General features: G+C 40.9%; 2 protein-coding genes across 2 annotated transcripts in view; both read right to left on the bottom strand.

The window, feature by feature from the left end:
- Positions 1-22,246, bottom strand: part of LOC306893362 (histone H2B-like) — a 265,067-nt gene that overhangs the window by 36,151 nt on the left and 206,670 nt on the right. The window lies entirely within an intron of this gene.
- Positions 12,313-21,554, bottom strand: LOC306893321 (shaker-related potassium channel tsha2-like). Its single transcript, XM_079455101.1, has 2 exons — positions 18,646-21,554; positions 12,313-14,862 (listed from the first exon to the last, which is right to left on the bottom strand). The coding sequence occupies exon 1, from the start codon at positions 21,104-21,106 to the stop codon at positions 19,685-19,687; it is 1,422 nt and encodes a 473-aa protein (XP_079311227.1). The 5' UTR covers positions 21,107-21,554; the 3' UTR covers positions 12,313-14,862; positions 18,646-19,684.

Below are 22,246 nucleotides of genomic sequence, written 5' to 3'. Positions count from 1 at the left end.
AGTTGCTTAGGGGCGTAAACATTTTTAATAGGCGGAGCCTATTACATTAAAATGCCCATAACTCGAGCACTATTAGAGATATCAACATGGGGCTTGGAACATATGTGTAGACCATCACTCCGAGATGACTTACAAAATACCGCGGCGTTTGGATACTAGGTGGCGCTATAACAGTAAAAATGGCAAAATTGACGTGTCTGTGGTTGCATAAACAATTGTGTATCACGTGACATTTGACATATACCCAAACTATTGACATCATATGATAGCTCTCCTCATTCTGAACAACTTTGCCTCTGGACACGCTTCTGTCAATCAAACGGTTCGTGAGTTATGGCTGATGATGTTAAAAACCTACTTTTGCGAACTGGTCCTTGGTTTTTCACTTGATCAGATCCAAACCAATGCAGATGACTTCTGTGGAGTGTGAATGTAAATAATTATCAAAAAAAAGTTGAAATTTCTTTTCACGGTTGCTTTGGGGCGTAAACATTTTAAATAGGCGGAGCCTATTGCATTAAAATGCCCATAACTCGAGCACTATTAGAGATATCATCATGGGGCTTGGAACATATGTGAAGACCATCACTCCTAGGTGAATTACAAAATACCGCGGTGTTAAAACACTAGGTGGCGCTATAAAGTATAAATGGCAAAATGTACACATCTTTGGTTGCCTTAACAATTGTGTATCACGTGACATTTGACATTTACACAAACTATCGATGTCATATGAAAGCTCTCATAATTCCAAACAAATTTGGCTTTTGAACCATTGATGTCGATCAAACAGTTTGTGAGTTATCTGTGATGATGTTAAGAACCTACTTTTGCGAACTTGTCCTAGGTTTTTCAAGCGATTTCAAAATTTCCACCACAGTACAATTCTCTGGACTGTCTAGATCAATAACTATCAAAAACATCTTCAACTTTTTCATTTGCATGACCACTACAGGGTCCTTTATTATATTCAAGTAACCAGTGTACCTGAAATCTCGCTTCTCCTTAACAAATAATCCAATTGACTTGCCATTAAGTACACTCATACATCTTATTAGACTAAACAAGCATGCAAAATATGATGGTTATCAGACAAGAGATACGTTTCCTGTCTCACAGGAACAAGGTGTTAGACATATAAAGCACTACACATTAAACGTTGCTCCATATTCACACGTCTATAAATATAGAACATGTCTGGCTGGTTGTAAGATGCTGTTTTGCTTAACATAACACACACCTTTATTATGTACACCAGTTTAATTGCATGTAAACCCAAATATCTACTCAGCAGTCACATGGCAGCAACTCAATGCAATTAGGCATTTAGACGGGGTCATTTCTTAAATGGATGTGACCAAATTAACCTGAAAAAATGATTCCCCTCAAGTGTACTCTATGTGCATATCTGTGTAATCAGGCGTAGTGTCTGTGAACCGTTGCTGACCGTATCTATAATTTTTCAGGCGTTGGGAGTATCTTCCACTTGGGTGTTTTAGGATGAGAGTCCTCGGCCTACTTGATGAAGGCAAAGATGCTTTGGATGCCTTAAAAGTGCTCGAACCCGCTAAATGCTGCTTGTTAGGGTTTCGAGCACGAAGTGCTGAAAACCTATTGTTTTTGTAAGGATTTTTATTCTTCTTCTTCTTCTTCTTATTAGGGTTCGAGCCCGTAGGGCTAGAAACCTATTGTATTTGTTGGTTTTATTCTTCTTCTTCTTATTATTCTTCCCTAAAACTGAATGGGCAGCCCAAACCGTAAGGCCGACAGAGCTGAGACTTGGTCAGATGGTAGTAGTCTTGCTCGCTACTCAGATACACGGAGCCAGCCATGTCGGCCCATAGGTGGCGCTACAGCGATAAAAAGCGCCTTTACGCTCATTACTCCTAAACCGTTTGTCGCACACCCAAGTGTCTTATATCATTGTAATCATTGGCTCAAAACTTAAAAAACCTATAGGTCCGATTTCATTTCCGGTATGCAAATTTTTTCGGTAATTTGCATTTTATGCAAAAAAAAAAAAAATGAACTAGTCTCTGAATTTTTGCCGGATCGGAACCAAACCAACGCTGATGAATTCTGTGGAGTGTGAATGTAAATAATTATCGAATAAAAGTTGAAATTTCGATCCGTGGTGGCTGGGGGGCGACAAAACGTCTGAACCGGAAGGGGCATATTTGATTAAAATGGTTATAACTCGTGAACCGTTTGAGCTATCTTCATGAGGCTTGGACCATATGTTTATACTCTCAGTCTGAGGTCACAGTATAAAAAAGTCGGCGGTTGGCCTCTAGGTGGCGCTAAAATATACATTTTCTCGAAAAGGGCAATAACTACCCAAGAGTTTGCCCTATCAACTAATTTCTTGGTATGGTGTGTCTTTGTGTCATGTACCATGATTCTAGAAAAGGACATTGGCGTATCTAAAAAAACATGGCCGCCATCGGCCAATGAAGTTTGAGCACTCCTTAGACCGACTTAACGGAGGCCGATCGAAACGACACTCGCTGGGCTTGTTCGACTCATGGTCAAGAAGGTCTGTAAGAAATATGAACTCATTCGGCCACTGGGGGCGAAATAACGTTTTTGGAGTGCATAAACAATTGTGTATCACGTGACATTTGACATATACTCAAACTATTTACATCATATGATAGCTCTTCTCATTCTGAACAACTTTGCCTCTGGAACCGCTTCTGTCGATCAAACGGTTCGTGAGTTATCGCTGATGATGTCAAAAACCTACTTTCGCGAACTCGTCCTAGGTTTTTCGATTAATCGGAACCAAACCGATGCAGATGACTTCTGTGGAGTGTGAATATCAATAATTATCGAAAAAAAGTTGAAATTTCCTTTCAAGGTCGCTTAGGGGCACCAAAATAAAAAAATGGGCGGGGCCTATTACATTTAAATGGCCATAACTCAATAACTATTAGAGATATGATCATGGGGCTTGAAACACATGTGAAGACCATCACTCAGAGTTCACATGCGTAAGGGCGCGGCGTTTGGACACTAGGTGGCGCTATAACAGTAAAAATGGCTAATTTTAAGTGTTTTTGGTTGCAAAAACAATTGTGTTTCACGTGACATTTGACATATACTCAAACTATTTACATCAAATGATAGCTCTCCTCATTCTAAACAACTTTGCCTCTGGAACCACTTCTGTCAAACAAACGGTTCGTGAGTTATATCGCCGATGATGTCAAAAACCTACTTTCGCGAACTAGTCCTTGGTTTTTTGACCGATCGGAACCAAACCAATGCAGACGACTTCTGTGGAGTGTGAATGTCAATAACTATCGAAAAAAAGTTGAAATTTCCTTTCAAGGTCGATAAGGGACGCACGCCAAAAGTTCTTAATATGCGGAGCCTTTTAAATTAAAATGGCCATAACTCAAGAACTAGCTCCGAGGTCACCTACTAAAGGCAGCGCCTTTTGGCCGCTAGTTCTCTTCGTTCTGAACAATCTTGACGCTTTAGACTGCTCGAACCCGGGAATCGCTGCTTGCAGCTATATTTATTATTATTCCGCCATAAAACGCGTCGCCCAGCCCAAACCGTAAGTCGTAGAAACTCGAGACTTGGTCAGATGGTAGTAGTCTTGCACGCTACTCAGATACTCGGAGCCAGCCATGTCGGTCCATAGGTGGCGCTATAGCGATGGCCAATGCGTTTGGGCTCAATGCTCGTAAACCGGATGTCACACAACAAAGTTTTTGGTGTCATTGGAATCCTTGGCTCCAAACTTAAAAAACGTATATCTCCGATTTCATTTCCGGTATGCAAATTTTTTCGCTAATTTGCATTTTATAAAAAAAAAAAAAAAAGAACTAGTCCCTGGATTTTTGCCCGATCGGAACCAAACCAACGCTGATGAATTCTGTGGAGTGTGAATATAAATAATCATAAAAGAAAGTTGAAAATTCGATTCAGGGTCGCTAGGGGGCATCAAAACATCCGAACCGAAAGTTGCCTATTTCGCTAAAATGGCTATACCTAGAGAACGGTTTGAGCTATCTTCACGGGGCTTAGACCATATGTGAGGACCCTCAGTCCGGGGTCATAATAAAAAAGACTCGGTGTTTGGCCACTAGGTGGCGCTATAATAGCAAATATCTCGAAAACGGCAATAACTACCCAACCCTTGGCCCGATTGACTTATTATTTGGTATGGTGTGTCTTTGTGTCATGCACCATGACTGTATAAAAGGACTTTGGGGTTTCTCAAAAAACATGGCCGCCATCGGCCAATGAATTTTGAGCACTCATTACACAGGGTTAACGGAGGCCGATCGAAACGACACTCGCTGGGCATGTTCGACTCGTGGTCCTGAAGGTCTGTAAGAAATATGAACTCATTCGGCCACTAGGGGGCGAAGTAACGGTTTTAGAGTGCATAAACAATTCTGTATCACGTGACATTTGACACATACTCAAACTATTTACATCATATGTTTGCTCTTCTCATTCTTAACAACTTTGCCTCTGGACACGCTTCTGTCGATCAAACGGATCGAGAGTTATCGCTGACGATGTCAAAAATCTACTTTCGCGAACTAGTCCTTGGTTTTTCAACCGATCGGAACCAAACCAAAGCAGATGACTTCTGTGGAGTGTGAATGTAAATAATCATTGAAAAAAAGTTGAAATTTACATTCATACACGGTGGGGGGGGGCAAAAACTGAACTGGGCGGAGCCTATCACATTAAAATGGCCATAAATCCAGAACGGATTAACACATCATCATGGGGCTTGGAACATATGTGTAGACCATCACTCCGAGGTCACCTACAAAAGAAGGTGCCGTTTGGACACTAGGTGGCGCTAAAACAGTAGAAATGGCAAAATTGACGCGTATTTCATTTCTTTTTCAATTGTGCATCACGTGACATTTGACATTTACACAAACTAATGATATCATATGATAGTTCTCTACAGTCTGAACAACTTTGCCTCTTGATCCATTGATGTCAATCAAACGGTTCACGAGTTATCGGTGACGATGTTCAAAACTTACTTTTGCAGACTAGTTCTTAGATTTTCAAGCAACTTCGAAATTTCCACCACAGTACAATTCTCTGGACTCTCTAGGTCAATAATGATCAAAAACATGTTGAGTTTTTTTTGTTGTGTGACCATTACAGGGTCCTTTATTATATTAACATGAAGAATGTACGTTTAAGGTCGCTACTCCTTAATAAATAATCCAACTGACTTGCAATTAAGTAGTATAATACATATGAAGAACCCTGAAGGAATGTTTGACACCGCACACTTCTGAGCTTCGCGTGATTCCCGTCTCATCTACCCGACGATTGCTGCTTAATCCTGTCATTTTTCTGTGCGTGCAGGACTTTGATCTGTCGTGGTTGTGTTGGGGAGTGACCCCTGAGCTTGTTCAATGATGTCACAGTGCCTTGGATGGCTCAGATGACGAGAAACCCGTTATTACTGCTTGCAGTTATATTTAGGGTTCGAGCCCGTAGGGCTAGAAACCTATTGTATTTGTTAGTTTTATTCCTATTATTATTCTGCCAATAAAACTGATCGTGCAGCCTAAACCGTAAGGCCGACAGAGCTGAGACTTGGTCAGATGGTAGTAGTCTTGTTGGCTACTCTGACACATGGACCCAGCCAAATCGGCCCATAGGTGGCGCTATAGCAATGAAAAGCGTGTTTGCACTCTTTACTCCTAAACCGTTTGTCGCACACCCAAGTGTTTTATATCATTGTAATCATTGGCTCAAAACTTAAAAAACGTATATCTCCGATTTCATTTCCGGTATGCAAATTTGTCCGCTAATTTGCATTTTATGCAAAAAAAAAAAAATGAACTAGTCCCTGGATTTTTGCCCGATCGGAACCAAACCAACGCTGTAGAACTCTGTGGAGTGTGAATGTGAATAATTATCAAAAAAACGTTGAAATTTCGATTCACCATTGCTAGGGGGCGCCAAAAAGTCTGAACCGGAAGTGGCTTATTTTACTAAAATGGCCATAACTCGTGAACCGTTTGAGCAATCTTCATGGGGCTTGGAACATATCTGTAGACTCTCAGTCCAGGGTCACAGTAAAAAGGAATTGGCGTTTGGCCAATAGGTGGCGCTATAATATACATGAACTCGAAAAGGGCTATAACTACCGAACCGTTTGCCCGATCGACTTATTATTTGGTATGGTGTGTCTTTGTGTCATGCACCATGACTGTATAAAAGGACAGTGGCGTATCTAAGGAAACATGGCGGTCATCGGCCAATGAAGTTTGAGCACTCATTAGACCGGGTTAACGGAGGCCGATCGAAACGACACTCGCTGGGCTTGTTCGACTCGTGGTCCTGAAGGTCTGTAAGAAATATGAACTCATTCGGCCACCGGGGGGCGAAGTAACGTTTTTGGAGTGCATAAACAAGTGTGTATCACGTGACATTTGACATATACTCAAACTATTGTTATCATATGATAGCTCTCCACATTCTGAACAACTTTGCCTCTGAACACGCTTCTGTCGATTGAACGGTTTGTGAGTTATCGCTGATGATGTAAAATACCTACTTGCGTGAACTAGTCCTTGGTTTTTTGACCGATCGGATCCAAACCAATGCAGATAACATCTCTGGAGTGTGAATGTAAATAATTATCCAAAAAAAGTTGAAATTTCCTTTCACGGTTGCTTAGGGGCGTAAACATTTTAAATAGGCGGAGCCTATTACATTAAAATGCCCATAACTCGAGCACTATTAGAGATATCATCATGGGGCTTGGAACATATGTGTAGACCGTCACTCCGAGATGACTTACAAAATGCTGTGGCGTTTGGACACTAGGTGGCGCTATAACAGTAAAAATGGCAAAATTGACACATCTTTGGTTGCCTTAACAATTGTGTATCACGTGACATTTGACATTTACACAAACTATCGATATCATATGAAAGCTCTCATAATTCCAAACAAGTTTGGCTCTTGAACCATTGAAGTCGATCAAACAGTTTGTGAGTTATCTGTGATGATGTTAAGAAGCTGCTTTTGCGAACTTGTCCTAGGTTTTTCAAGCGATTTCAAAATTTCCACCACCTTACAATTCTCTGGACTCTCTAGATCAATAACTATCAAAAACAAATTCAACTTTTTCATTTGCGAGACCATTACAGGATCTTTTATTATATTCAAGTGAACGGTGTGCCTGAAAGCTCGCTACTCCTTAACAAATAATCCAATTGACTTGCCATTAAGTACAATCATACATCTTATTACACTAAACACGCATGCTAAATATGATGGTGATCAGACAAGAGATACGTTTCCTGTATCACAGGAACACAGTGTTAGACATATAATGCATTGTACATTAAACGTTGTGCCATATTTACACATCTATAAATATAGAACATGTCTGGGTGGTTGTAAGATGCTGTTTTTCTAAACATAACACACACCTTTATTATGTACACCAGTTTAATATCATGTAAACCCAAATAGCTACTCAGCAGTCACATGGCAGCAACTCAATGCATTTAGGCATTTAGACAGGGTCATTTCTTCAATGGATGTGACCAAATGAACCTGAAAAGATGATTCCCCTCAAGTGTACTATATGTGCATATGTGTGTAATCATGCGTAGTGTCTGTGAACCGTTGCTGACCGTATCTATAATTTTTCAGGCGTTGTGAGTATCGTCCACTTGGGTGTTTTACTATGAGAGTCCTCGTACATTTTATAATTGTAATCTGATTAGGCAAAAGACATTTCTGAACACCATGAAACCATCAATACAATAAGCATCATATCGAGTAGTGGCATCCGGCTTTACAAATCTCCCTTAATGTACAAAATACTCCCTGATCGCACACGTACTTCTGGAAGACGTCTATTTGATGTCTTCGTCCTACATCTGCAAGACTTTATTGTTTGTTCGTCTGCAATACGTCTCTGCCCATAGCACACATACATCTGGCTTACGTTCATTTAACGTCTGCATTTACATCGGCAAGACATCTGCAATACGTCTCAGAGACGTCTGTAATACATCTGCTAAAGATCTGGAAACATCTGCTGCGTAAAAACATCTGCTAAACATCTCAGAAAGAGCAGCTTTACATCCATTCTAAATCATGTTACAGACATTTTCTAGAGGTCTATATGACGTCTGATATTGGGGTTTAAGACTCGCTTTATTGTATTAATCATTTATTCAGATGCACATTGGAAACTAAATATTGTTTGACAATATAATATACATTATAAACCTAAATCTTTATCTTACAGCTGTTTCCTTGTCAAAGAGTTACTATTACAATGTCCTTAAAATTAAATGTCATGCAGTGTGTAATGTTGCTCTGTGTGAATGTAAAGTGTAAAGTTTAAAGTGAACAAATAACGAAGTTATCGACTCTGAATCATGCAAATGAGTCGTCTGTCGTTCTAATTTCAGTTCCGGGTCAGTTTTGCGTCAGTCCGTGTAATGCCCACCTACGTTTTATTTCAACACTGTATGCAGTAGACCAATCACAGCAGACTAGACCGTCTGACCAATCAGATCAGAGGAGGCTGACAGAAAGGAAGGGATTAGACAAGAGAGAGTCAGCCAAGGTTAGAAAATGACAGTGTTTTTACACCTTGTATGTACGTAAACTTGTTATTTGACACCCCATAAACCAAAGTAGAACTTTAAAAATATTTAATCTTTAAACAAAGCTAAAATGTAAAGAATTTGGAAGAACATCACATCAGAAAACTGAAAATAGTGCAAAAATAATTCAATCATGCATAAAGGCAAAAAAAAGTATTATAATATGAATTAATAAATAAAAAAATGAGTCTAAATGTTCATTAAAGCTGCAATCTGTAGCTTCTCTCATCATGTTTGTTTGAAAAATAAAATTGCAGGTTACTTCACATCCCCACCACTCAAATGATCAATCATTAAACAAACCGTTGTGAATCCGGGTTGGGAAAGATGAACAAAATGTACTTGCGCAATTATTGTTTTTTTATGTAAAGGTTACGGATTGTACCTTTAAAACCGGCTTTAGTATTTTCATGCAAAATGTAACTTCCTTTTTTTTCTTAAACATTTGGCATGAATTATGAACCTTGTAACCTTTTACCGAGATCAAGGGGCAATTTACTATAAAGATGATTTTGAACAAAACTAATAATGTGAAAATCCGCACATGAACGTTACTAAACATCTTGTCATGAAATGAATTGCTCTTCAGTACATCTCATGTGTTAAACCTGCTGATGTGGGCTCTCTGCTTTTCGCCTAGCAACAGCCGCCGGTTTCCGAGAGCCTCCGTTTCTTGGTTTCATTTAGAGGGTCCTCAGCAGAGCTCATTTCTCATCAAACGGGTGATCGCCTCGATGCCGACGCAGTCGAGGAACCGGAAACGCCCGTCCCGAGTCCTGAATTCCCGGATGCCGTAACGAGACCCGAGGGCACCGCGGAGGTCCCTTATGGGCGCTTGAGCAGAACAACAGCTGAGGAAAGGTGCAGTCTTACAGTATGAATGTAGCTCCCCTCCTCCTCGCTCATTCATAAATGCACCGTCCCGTTATATAACCCTTGTGCTCTATTTATAAGGGCCACCGCATGAAGAAGGGCATGAGGCTCGCGTGGTGCCCTTCAAGACAAACGCTGATGCCCCAGGGGCTGTTGGGTCGGACCGTTGGCTGCTATTATTAGCCGTGTGTCACACCACAGCCCATGGAAATGGAGTAGAACTGACAGATGTGTGCATGTATTCATCGGTAATGTGCAGCCATGTGTGTGTGTAGCGATTGCATCATGAAGCACACATTTCCAAGATTTACTGCACTGCACCATTCGGCCTTTAGTACACACACAACGGCTATCTCAGTTACAAGAGCGAATAGCTATATTTCAGGCTACATCAGAATAACGCGCAATAAATGTGTCATCGGTTCATCACTAAATTACTGGCTTATTTATGCATTGAATTATTTGTTAAGCTAAAGTGTGTCAAGATTCAAGTTATTTTGTGTTTGAAAATATTTCCTAGTTGGAAAGTTTATCATGCATGCAGATTCTCCTATGAATAAACCATTTCCAGATTAATTTCAACAAAAGTGGTACTTCTAAAACATTCAAGTCCCACTTCACATACGATGCGCCCCAAAAAGTATTTAAAATGAGTAATAGTGTGTCTTAAATCATTGTAGACTACGCTAAAATACATATTCTTAAAGTAGCCAGCTGGTCTACTACTGAAAGTGAAAATGTAATCCGTGATGCTAATATTACCCACAATTCATTGTGAGAAGAGAGGAGTTAAGCCGTAACACACTGAATTAATACATTATATGTTAACGATCACAACGATCTCACAAGTATTTTCCAGGAAGCTAATTTGTACGATGTGAATCATAAAACGTACGATTGGTAGCAAAAAAGGAAAGCTGAAGCCCAACCCCTAACCCTAAAATCACTGGCGCGATAGCAAATCAAACAAAGATGTACGAATAAGATGGTAAGTTTTCATACGATTTAGCCACCTCATAAAATAGTTAAATGAATTCCAGCGAGATTATTTTCAAGTGCATCAAGACAACATCAGTCACTACGTGCATACTCATTTTCTACACACTACATACTGTATATGAATTCATAAATGTATGAATATATTTTCTCATGTCACGCAAAAGTGACGTCTACTTGTTCGCCACACAGTTTTGGTATCTGTTTGTTTCCTATTCTTGTTTTTTTCGGCTTTCTGATCTCCAAGTTGGCAGGTTTCGTCAAGTTCTGGATCCAAGAATTAGGCCGCCTTCCCCACCTCCCGCGGACCCCCGCTACCAAAAGCTTTTCAACAAGGTCTGCTGAATAGGTTTCATAATTGTGTTGAGTGAATGATTATTTTTTATGGGTTGAAAACATCAGCATTGCAGATAAAACTGATAATGTTGTATGTTTTAATAACATATTTTTTTCAGATTAGACACAAGTTGTATTCAAAGGGATTTTATTGCATACATTCTGAATGTACGTTTATGTTTCACATATGTATATATATATATATATATATATATATATATATATATATATACACACACACACACACACAGATACAACCTGAAATATACATATTCTCTATAACAACATCTTTTGCAAAATTACAGTACGTCATACATTTCTATCCTCTGAACAAAACATTTAATTCGTCAACCTGATTCAAACTCGTGTAAATCGTGACTGATGATTCTTACAGTAGCAGAAAAAATACGACAATATTTACTACAGGAACTACTCATACAGACCATACTAGACGTACAGTATTAGACATGTTTGTACATAGCTAACATTACAGAGTGCTCTTCAGATGTGCGCTACTGCTGAACTAGACACATACAAACAGTACACACACATACATGCAGTCACAGAGTGAGTCAGACGTACAAAAAACGCACAAGAATAAAGGACGCATGGATCTAAGCGTAACTGTCACTGAGGCAGATCAAACGAAAATACACGAAATTTTACGAACATACTGCTAAATCAATTATTGCTAATCTGGATAATAATCTGGTTCTGTTAAATGGGTTCACACTTGCGTTATGGGTGCTTGCGTTAAATAATGCTAACATATAAGGTAATGACTAAACAATGAACAATACTTTTACGGCATTTATTAATCTTTGCTAATATTATTTCAACATGCTGTATGCCACCACATTCTTCAAATTAAAAGGTGCATATGTTAACATGAGTTGATATGTCATTTCTTCTATTCATAGTTGTCGTTTATAGTACGGCATTAACATAATGTTATCATCTACTCATTTGGGACCATGGGCCTTATTTTCACGATGTAAGCACATGGTTTAAAGCGCACGGCGCTGGTGCACTCAGGGCGTGTCCGAATCCACTTTTGCTAGTTTAATGGCGGGAAACGGGCGGCATGCCTGAGCGCATGGTCTAAACGGGTTGTCCGGGTTGATGGGTGTTTTTGGGCGTAACGTGCAATAATCCAATCAGAGTGTCATCTGCCATTTCCTTTAAGAGCCAGTTGTGCTCGCCCCATGGCGGATCTGCTATTCACACGGCGGAATTCAGCGGAAACTAGCAAAAACACTTGCACCGCGGTGCGCCGGGTGCACGATAGGGCCCCATGTCTCCGATTTATCGTTCAGAGTGCCTTGAATGATGCTTGAATTATTTATGACAGGGTTATTGTAGGGTCCGTGCCAAACTGTAGACGTCTTTGAACTGCCACTGCTGAATAATTGATACGCTGAGATCAAATCATTCACAATCGCACACATGAGGAACATCACAGCCCAAGAAAGATTTCAGATGTGTTACATTCATTATCAAATCAATTATAATTCAACATATATAACCGTGAACGCATACCTTTCTTACATTATGATATGACATTGGATATAAGGCACTATCAAAGAAACATACTGTATGTACACAACCATCTTTGACATCATGTGCAAAGCAACAGTGATATTTTGGATTCATACGATTTATCATGCGTTATTGCTATTGATAACTAATCGTAGAGAGGTGTGCAACGGTTCGCCCGTCAAATCACAGCGGTTTTCATAGATATATGGGCATGAGAATGACTTTCCCTGCTTTAAACACACACATGAGCATGTCAGAAATGCAAACGCACACAGATGCTCGACGCCCTCATTGCATAATTCTCTTAACAGGCAACAGTGTAAATACATGTGTGTGAGTATACATGCAGCACACAGCCGACGGCGATACAATGTGATGTGTATGAAATCACACGGGGAATGATGTGAATGTGGGAGGCTCGTATCTAAATGAAAATATCTGTCGACTGTCTGTGTAAGGGCCATCCTGGGGCATTTGTAGCCTAACACATCTTCTATAAATGATAATCCAGTCCCGGTTTGTAAAACATTTACACGTGCCAAGCGTAGTAGAATCACTTTAGTTCAAAATGTAAAAGCAGGTCAGCAATGCGAACTTTAAACGTTCAAAAGCAATGTAATTGGTGGTACAATTCATACAAAACTAGCGATGAGTATGGTAGCTGCCTAAGGAAATATTTGCATGTTACAGTATTCAGGTTTTAACCAAAATGTAGATTATGGTAGATCGGTTAAGGTTAATTAACGAAGCGTTTGTACGTAACTTCGCCGTAACCTTGTGTCGACTCAAGTGACATAGAATCAACTTTGGACGTCACTTCACATTTGGGCCCAAAGTTAAACTTTGCATTGTTACAATGTCAATTTTTAACGTAAAAAATGACGAATGCGAATTCTCCTTACGTTCTGTAACCATAACTTCAGACAGATTGAGAAAAGGTGTGGGCTTTTCCAATGTAGAAGTGATTCCCACTTGTGCATTGCGAGCGAGCGTTTCTAGTCAATTTCTATGCAAGCATCACGCTCTCAAGGTGGATTGTGGGATTGATGGCGATGAAAAAAACAGATCATTAACGAAAGGAAGAACTGAGTTTGTTTTAGAGCTGGGTGTTTCGTTGACATAATAAACAACATTTAATAGGTTTTTTGGCAGGAATTTGTGGAAATGTTTTGCATGAAGATGCAAGTGAATTGTCCGAATGAACTGGTTTGGAAAACATAAATGATTTGGGACTTCACAATGCTCCCATTACTGTTCCTTTCCAGAGTAATCAAATTAATCAATTTGACGTTTTAACGGATTTTCAAATATGAAAGTTATCCAATGCCATCCCTAAAATGATTTCAGTTAAACACAAATGGATAAATGTATGTTCAAATACTGCCATGATCATTAATTGTTTCAGCTTCACAACCCTATGGTACAGTTTTGATGGAATCGAATTATGCCCTGCTTACATTTCCCAGCTTGACGAATCCTGACGTTTGCACATGCTGTTTTCAGAAATAAGTAATGTAACTCAACACAGCGAAGTAAACAGACAGCAAAGCAGCCAATCAGAACAGTGAGGTAGTTGCTTACGGCAATGGGCGATAAAGCCTTCTAAAACTGTATGAAAGAGTAAACAAAGAAACACACAAACCTTTGCGCTTGAACATGTGTTTGCGCCGCATAAATGATCTCAGGAAGAAAAGTGCTGCGATTATGACAGAATTAACAATCTCTGCAATTCATTTCACTGTAGCTAAAATAAACCAAGTGAAAGAGACGAATGAAAACCATTTAGCAAATATTCAAAAATATAGAAAAATAACCTTTAAGCAGTTCATTACCTTCTTTTATAAAACATATATGATACTTTAAAAAAATAGATATTTAACAATGTTTACCGAAACAATCATGTCATTTTGTCTTTGTTGATATTTGTACATTGTCATTTTTCCCATTTTATACGATTTCATGAACTTCCGAGTTTGTTGGCAAGACAAATGAAATAAATGTAAATAGTATTAAAAATCAAAATGTATGCCATGCCCAACTTCACACATGACATATGTTTTGGTATAGCATATGATATGTAATGTTTAAACATGACATAGTTTGCTGGTCTAAAGACACATAAACACTTCGCCAGCATGTTTTGGGGCAAATAAACACGGGGAAGCATTTGAAGCATTGCTTTTGCGTGTTATCCGTGATTTCAAGTAAATCATTTTCAACCTCGACATGCTAAAAATCATCTTTGCGCTTCCTGTACTTCCACGTTGTCCAGGTGTTTTTGACAAAACCATCCCTTTGTCAATCTCACTGGAGGCATTGAACAACTCCCCCAATAAAAAAAAAGGGAATGCTCCTTAAAATGAGGCTTTTGTAGATGTGAAGGCGTAGCTTTTTTCCAATATGATGTAGACGAATAGTTCAAGATTCTCTCACGTCAAAGATCGCCATGGAGATCCGGAGAAGTCCCGTTCATATACAGTACCTATAAATCAGAAGAGAACACATTTGTGATGCACAATGTATAGACATCATTGCCAAAAACTAAAGAAAAACAGGATACCAACCGCTCTCGCGTTTCAAAACAACTTTTTGACCTTCTTACATTTGACTGCATGTGCAATTTATTAAAAGTGGAAGACAAAACAAAGACTTGATCTGACTATGGGCACATCCACACGAAGCCAAACTTTCCCTATCCGATCTTCTTTTCCTCATTCTAAACAAAGTATTAATATGCATTAAACTCGCCAACAAGCAGAATGACTTGGGCTGAGAAAATTATACAAAAGACGACGGAAATGTGACGTAGGAACCAATGAAGTGTAGTGAGACCTGGACACAATGAGGCCGTTGTTGCTAGAAGGGATACAGCTAGGGCCGGAAGTGGTACAAAATCTCGCCATATAATAATAATAAATGACATTAGCTAAAACCTCACATACCCCAACCCTAAACATAACCTTACAATAATAAAAAAGTATTAATCAACTGTTTTCAGCGTGACAAAATGATGCGGTATTGAAGTGCGCATGCCCAGCAGAGGTAGATGTATCCCTTCTAGTCAAAACCCAATTGGGGGGATAACACAATAAACTACAAAGCCCATGGACAAGGACTACAAAACTCAACTTCAAAATAAAAGACGTGAAACTAATACCAAACAGACACATAACAACTGCAACCGACTATATGAAATAAGGCTGATCTGAGATCTGAACATGATTTGCGAATAATTTTGTTTGTTTATTAATACGTGATCATGTTTCGCTGATCCACTGCCTTGTTCAAGGTAAATTGTTAACCTTGTATTGCTTTCTTCTCTCGTTTTCCGTTATTCATGACAAGACTTGATGAGTTTTTCAAGCTGATTTTTTAACTCTTATACAGTAAGGGGTGCTGTTATAGATCTGAAATAGTACAGCATTTATGCATGCGCTGGGAGACAGAACTATTGCAATGCAACTGTGGAAAACTGGTCCAAATTTGAAGGTTTTGGTGTTTTCTGTCAAATAAAACAATGCATCACAGTCATCACAAAATGACATAATCCATCATCAGGAGGTGCATTCTTGTCACATGAACTTCAAGTACTGAAGGATTCTGGATTGTATTAACTGATATCAATGTTTTATTTGGAATTTTGTAACCATTGTTCTCAAATGTATTAGTAAAAATGTATTTAAAATTACTATTTATTTTATTTGTAATAAAATCAGAAGGAAAACAGTAAATACTGAAAATCTGAGTGTGTCTGTACTTAACATTTTAAAGAAAGATCATCAACATCAGACATTCGGATGCTAAATTGAGTGCTTTTGCCAGTTATAAATTAACTGGCAAAAGTGGTGCCGCCATATTGAGAAGGGCAAGACTTCCCTTTGAACACATACAAGTGAATGGGGGAGCTGCAGGTTTTTTTATAAAAGCACAATAATGTTTCCATCTCTCAACAAGTAGATACCGGATGTTTTTGTACATTACGTAGAACATCTTTGAAATTTGTTGAAAGAATGCAAACGTTATTGTGTCTCACATCTAGAAAAAACACACCTCCCCCATTGGCTTGTATGTATGTTTATACACAAGAAAGTGCAATTATTGTACAAGATAGTTTCTCACATCCCAAAAAACATTAATTGCAATCGTGAAAGCAAATCGTACCAAAACGCACCAATGGGATCATACAGACTGAATTAGCCAACTCGTAAAATATTTACAAAGAATACTGCAGGGCAGAATGAATCGCTTATTTTGATAGTTTGGAGCGATTTCAAACCGGACTGTTGAAGAGATAAACCATCAGAAGCTGTTTCAAAGTCAACGTGACCTACCGGACACCTGTGTGCTGAAACACATGACTAAACTGTATTACTGACACTGTTATTGTGCTCTCGTCTCCATGTTTTCAAGCAGGGAAAACCTGCGCCTGTCAGTGCGCATTCAGACCCTCAGACGGAGCATTAAGAGTCCAGTGCTCCTGGCTCATCAGGAGGTGCATTCATGTCACATGAACTTCAAGTGCTGAAGGATTCTGGATTGTGAAAGTGACCGCAGCCTGAAATAACATAACCTTTGGAAAACTTAATATGACGCCTGTGATTCAGTGTGTGCCATATCGCAGGGAGGGAGATCCCCATTTGTCAAAACATTTCTTTAACAAAACATTGTTTTCTGTTGGTATCAGATTTGAGTAACTAGCTACAGTCAAAACAATCCTTCCTATTCCAGTCTGTTGAATGTGCCCGTGTAGTAAACCGTGTGTGTTCTCTTCCGTGCGACCAGACAAGCGTTCCCTCATAAAACATGTTGTACATGCATACAAAGTAACACAGCAAGAGTGGAAGTGGGTCGGGAAATACCCCAGCGTAACCGGACCGCCGCGACAGGTGCGGTGGACCCACTCACCGTACGTTACTGTATTCTTTATAAATAAAGTAGTTTCAAACATTCATTTTTATTTACATTCACATCTGCCTGCCTGAGACCAGCAAATTATCTCACATTATGTTTAGTAATTCTTCAAAATATCTTCTTTTGTGGTCAGAAGAGCAAAAACACACACAAGTCATTTTTCCTACTATGATCATCAGTGGTGGCCAAGATCTGTCTGGTTATGCACATTCTTCCAAATATCTTTCTCTGTGTTCGTCAGAACAAAGACATGTATACAGATTTGTACAACTGGAAGGCGAGTAAACGATGACAGAATTTTCAGTCTTGGGTGAAGTATCCCTTTAAAACTTCACAAACTATGCTATGAGTACAAAACCTCTAAAAAGAGTTTTGAATAAATCCCGACGGTTATATTTTCTCATGCCGTTCGTGTAGAAACTGAATGTTCTCTTTTTCTCAAGCGGCTTCTTGACGTCTCACCCTGAGATGCTTTTTAAACAATGAGTTCACATTTGTTCTGACCTCTTATTGACTGACTTTATTCAGCCCAAGTGATCCTTTTCAAAAATCGTTGAATCAATGACTAGCTTTTAGGGGAGGAAACGAATGTGGTCGCACAAATAAATACATTTTGTGTACAAGACTGATTTAGATAAAGATTTAGAAATTTGCTGACATGAAGTTTTAGAGATCGAGTTTAATGGTTTTATTAATATTTGGAATTAGCATTTATTTTTTATAATTTTTGTTTTAATGTATTTTTTTTCATTTGCTTATCATTTTAGTGATATACCTTAAACTTTACGCAACATATATGTTACTTTTGCAAAAAAACTGAAATAAGTTATTCAAATTATATCACGGCTTTAATACGTTTTGGACAAACTTGTGTTCTCGTGAAGACCGGTCATGTGCGGCATTCTCTGAAGAACAAACTCGGAAGGACCTACCGCAATGACTTCTGGGACTTCAAGCGGGTTCGGTACGTGCAAATCTGCATTCAATAAATCCTTGATATTAAAGGGATAGTTCACCCAAAAATGAAAATTAATTTACTCACTCTCTAGTCATTGAAAGGACAAGACGGTGAGTAAATTGGTGAACTATCCCTTTAAAAACACGTCGGTGTGCTTGTGTTCCTGAGTATTGGGATCGGTGACGTTGATGATGACGTACATGCAGAGCGAGAAACGGCCTCAGTTTAGTAAACTATAATAACCCTGAACTCTCCTCTCGACCTTCAGACGTGGAATAGAAAAGCCCTGGAAATGTGATATAAACACGCACACACTTCCCTCTAGTGTTTAGAATACGAAACATCAAACTCACAAGCAGTCATGTTTTGTCTCAATGGATGTGCGGTGTAACATACCTCACATTGCCTGATTCTTCTTGCTCTTGTACTTAAATCCATCTAAAGGAGCAGAGAAGTAAGACCATTATCCGCCATAATGTTCATTATGCAAAAGCAAGTGACGTAGCCTCAAATTAGCTATGACGATATAATCCATTTCTTTTCAAGGTTTGGGTGAAAATGCATTCTGGCGGGCGTGGGCATTGTTGTTTTTGTATGTACATTATGACATGTTATCGTCTGTGATGAATTTGACTAATAATGTTTCCTTTGGCCTGTCAAATATGTCCATCTATGTTTAAGTCACGAACGTATCTTCTTTACAAAGCAACCATGTTTTCATGGGAACAGTCAATGGGCTAGACCCGTCAAGGTTGCCATGGAAACACACTTTCCTCCTGAAGGAGACGCTTTCCGTCGACGGTCACTAGGTGGGGCTACTAGACTTCGAAACGACTTCATATCCAGAGACGGACTATTAAAGTGTGCGGCCCGCAGATTCACTCATTCGATCCGATCTCCACACATCTGTTGATCATATTAACGTTCGCGTATGGACTCCTTTAGCAAGTCAATGTTAAGATGCAATGACCTTTGCAATGAAAACTCAACATGTTCTGAACGATCACAATGCTGTTGTTTTTTTTCTGAATATGCGCACGTGTCGAATTGTAAACGTTAGACCTGTTACGGCTAGATGACGTTGCATTTTAAAAACGTCCTCCAAAATAAGAAAGTTAGAATATGAATATATTGGTCCATCTCTTTACAAATACGCGCATTGCGTGGAAACTTTGTGATCGCATTTGTGGCTAAACTGACGAAGTACACGATCAAAGTGCTACTGCTGGATCACGGGCTTCCTTATAATAATATTATTATTATCATACTTTTGCGTCCTACGTATGGCCAAACACAACAACAACGAAAGACAGATGAGAAAAGAATCGCACTGTTATCAAATGAAGTGTCCCTCACAGATATCCGCCCGGTGCGGCCAGAGACGCGCAACGGCGAGGACGCGCGCGCGGAGACAAGCGCATCTCTTCGGGTGCGTTCACACGTCACTCAGTTTGCCCGTGTAGGCTTTACGGGGACTGCAGTTGGTGTACTTGGCCGAGTCTCCGTCCTCTGAGTCCAGACAGTCCGATTTGGAGAGCGACTGTTTGCTGTCGCCAAACGCGGGCTGCTGCTGCTGCTGTTGGCCGCACGTCACGTGCGTGTACTGTAGCTGCTCCTCGTGCTCGGTCTCTCTGTGATAAAAGTAATTGAAATTGGACACGATGACGGGCACCGGGAGCGCGATGGTCAGCACGCCCGCGATGGCGCACAACGAGCCCACGATTTTGCCCCCGATGGTGACCGGGCACATGTCTCCGTAGCCCACGGTCGTCATGGAAACCACGGCCCACCAGAAAGCTTCGGGGATGCTGCTGAACCCCGATTCGGGGTCGTCCGTCTCGGCGAAGTAGACGGCGCTGGAGAACAAGATGACCCCGATGAACAGAAAGAAGATGAGGAGCCCGAGCTCCCGCATGCTCGCCTGCAGGGTCTTGCCCAGGATCTGGAGACCCTTGGAGTGCCTGGAGAGCTTGAAGATGCGGAACACCCGCACCAGGCGGATGACCCTCAGGATGGCCAGGGACATGGCCTGCTGCCCGTTGCCCTGGTGCTCGGCCAGCTCCAGACCCAGTGTTATGAAGTAGGGGATGATCGCCACGATGTCGATGGTGTTCATGATGTTCTTGAAAAAGGCGGGCTTGCTCGGGCACGCGAGGAACCTCACCAACAATTCAAAGGAGAACCAAATGATGCACAGGGTCTCCACGATGAAAAACGGGTCCGTGAAAGGGTTCGGCTTCTTTACACTCGCGGTTCCGTTCACCGACAGGTGCTCGTCGTGCGTTTTCCCGTCTTCTCTGAACTCCGGTAAAGTCTCCAGGCAAAAGATGACGATGGAGATAAGAATGACGAGCACGGACACTATCGCGATGCCCCTGGCGGGTCCGGAGCTCTCCGGGTACTCGAACAACAGCCAGACCTGTCTCTGAAACTCGTTCTCGGGCAGCGGTCTCTCCTCCTCTTTGATGAAGCCCTCGTCCTCCTTAAAAAGCTCAACGACCTCCTCTCCCAGCTCGTAGAACTTAATCTCCTCCATAAAGATGTCCACGGGCACGTTGACGGGTCTGCGTAACCGCCCTCCGGACTGATAGTAGTACAGGATGGCATCGAAGCTGGGTCGGTTTCTGTCGAAGAAATACTCGTTCCTCAGCGGATCGAAGAAGCGCATTCGTTTCCTGGGGTCGCCCAGCAGCGTGGACGGGAACTGCGCCAGGGTTTTCAGCTGCGTCTCGAACCGCAGCCCGGAGATGTTGATGACCACCCGCTCGCAGCACTCCTGATCGGCGCGCTCGGGGTCGTAAACATCCCGGGAGAGCGCCACGGTCTCGTCCAGGTTGTCCCCGGGCACGACGGTCATGTTTGCACCCTCGCAGGGGCGTTGCGTTTCCGCGCAAAAGGGTCCGAGCGGCACTTGTGGAGCGGCGCGCGTCGCGTCACTTCCTCGCGGAGGTCTCTCCTCATTCCCTCCCCGAGCTGAGGCTGGCGGTCTGGACGGCCGGCTGTCACATTCACAGCATTTTAAGCAGCGACGCCCTCCCTCTCTTTTCTTTCGCCCTCCGCGGGCTCTCTAGGAAAACTACTTCATTAGAATTAGCACGAGAGCGCGCACCGCACGCAGCTGCGTTTAAACACGCGCAACGTGGTCTACAGCTCAGCCATGTCTTTGTTCTTGTTTTTCTCCACGAAGTTAAAACGTTTCACGCCGCCGCCAAAGTTACCCGAGCGCAACATCGCGAGGTCTTGATTCATTTTCACCCGATGACGTAATTTCGCGAACAGTCCGAACCTTAACAGCTATTATGTGCAAGTGTCTGAAAAGCTTCAAATGGACATTCAATGGGCGGCCGGACTTGGGGGCCAAGTTGAAAGAGATGACGTGGAAAACCCAAAATAGCAATGGATTTCTTTTCCCATGGAGCAGGGAAGGGGTGGAAACTTCACAGTTGCATTCATGGGGTCTTACTCTTGATTCGCTTTTCTCAATGACACAAATGATGCGCAAAGAAAGAGCAGAAGATCAATAAACCATTATGCAGCATCTTACATCTGCTTTTATTCAAAAGTGTTCATTTGATCAGTGTGTTGCATTTTGCATTCCCTCAATTAACTTGCTAGACGTTTAAAGAGTTAAATATATCCTTTTATTTCTTTTCCCCGTAAATAACAACGTCTTCAATGTTTTCTTGATTTATAACACAACGCAGGATTTAATCCATTGGCCTGATCTTCCATTAGACTCATTAACAGGCTTGAATGTGGTGATGACCTTCATGCACTAAACCAGAACCTGAGACACAAATGATGAAGGTCTGTCTCCTTATATATAGAGAGGAGGATATGATGCTTGTTTTTATCGACATTATAAATGATTTGCTGTATTTTTCACAGCTCGGGTGTCTAGCGTGTCGGGGACTCTATCAAGGTGACTGGCACAGTGCCGCAGTGATTCATGTGCTGTGGGATGGATCAGAATAAGGTTTTCCTTGGGATGCATTAG

Source organism: Barbatula barbatula (assembly GCF_947034865.1).
Source record: "Barbatula barbatula genome assembly, chromosome: 4".
NCBI lineage: Eukaryota > Metazoa > Chordata > Actinopteri > Cypriniformes > Nemacheilidae > Barbatula > Barbatula barbatula.
This window is presented reverse-complemented; position numbering and strand designations above follow the sequence as displayed.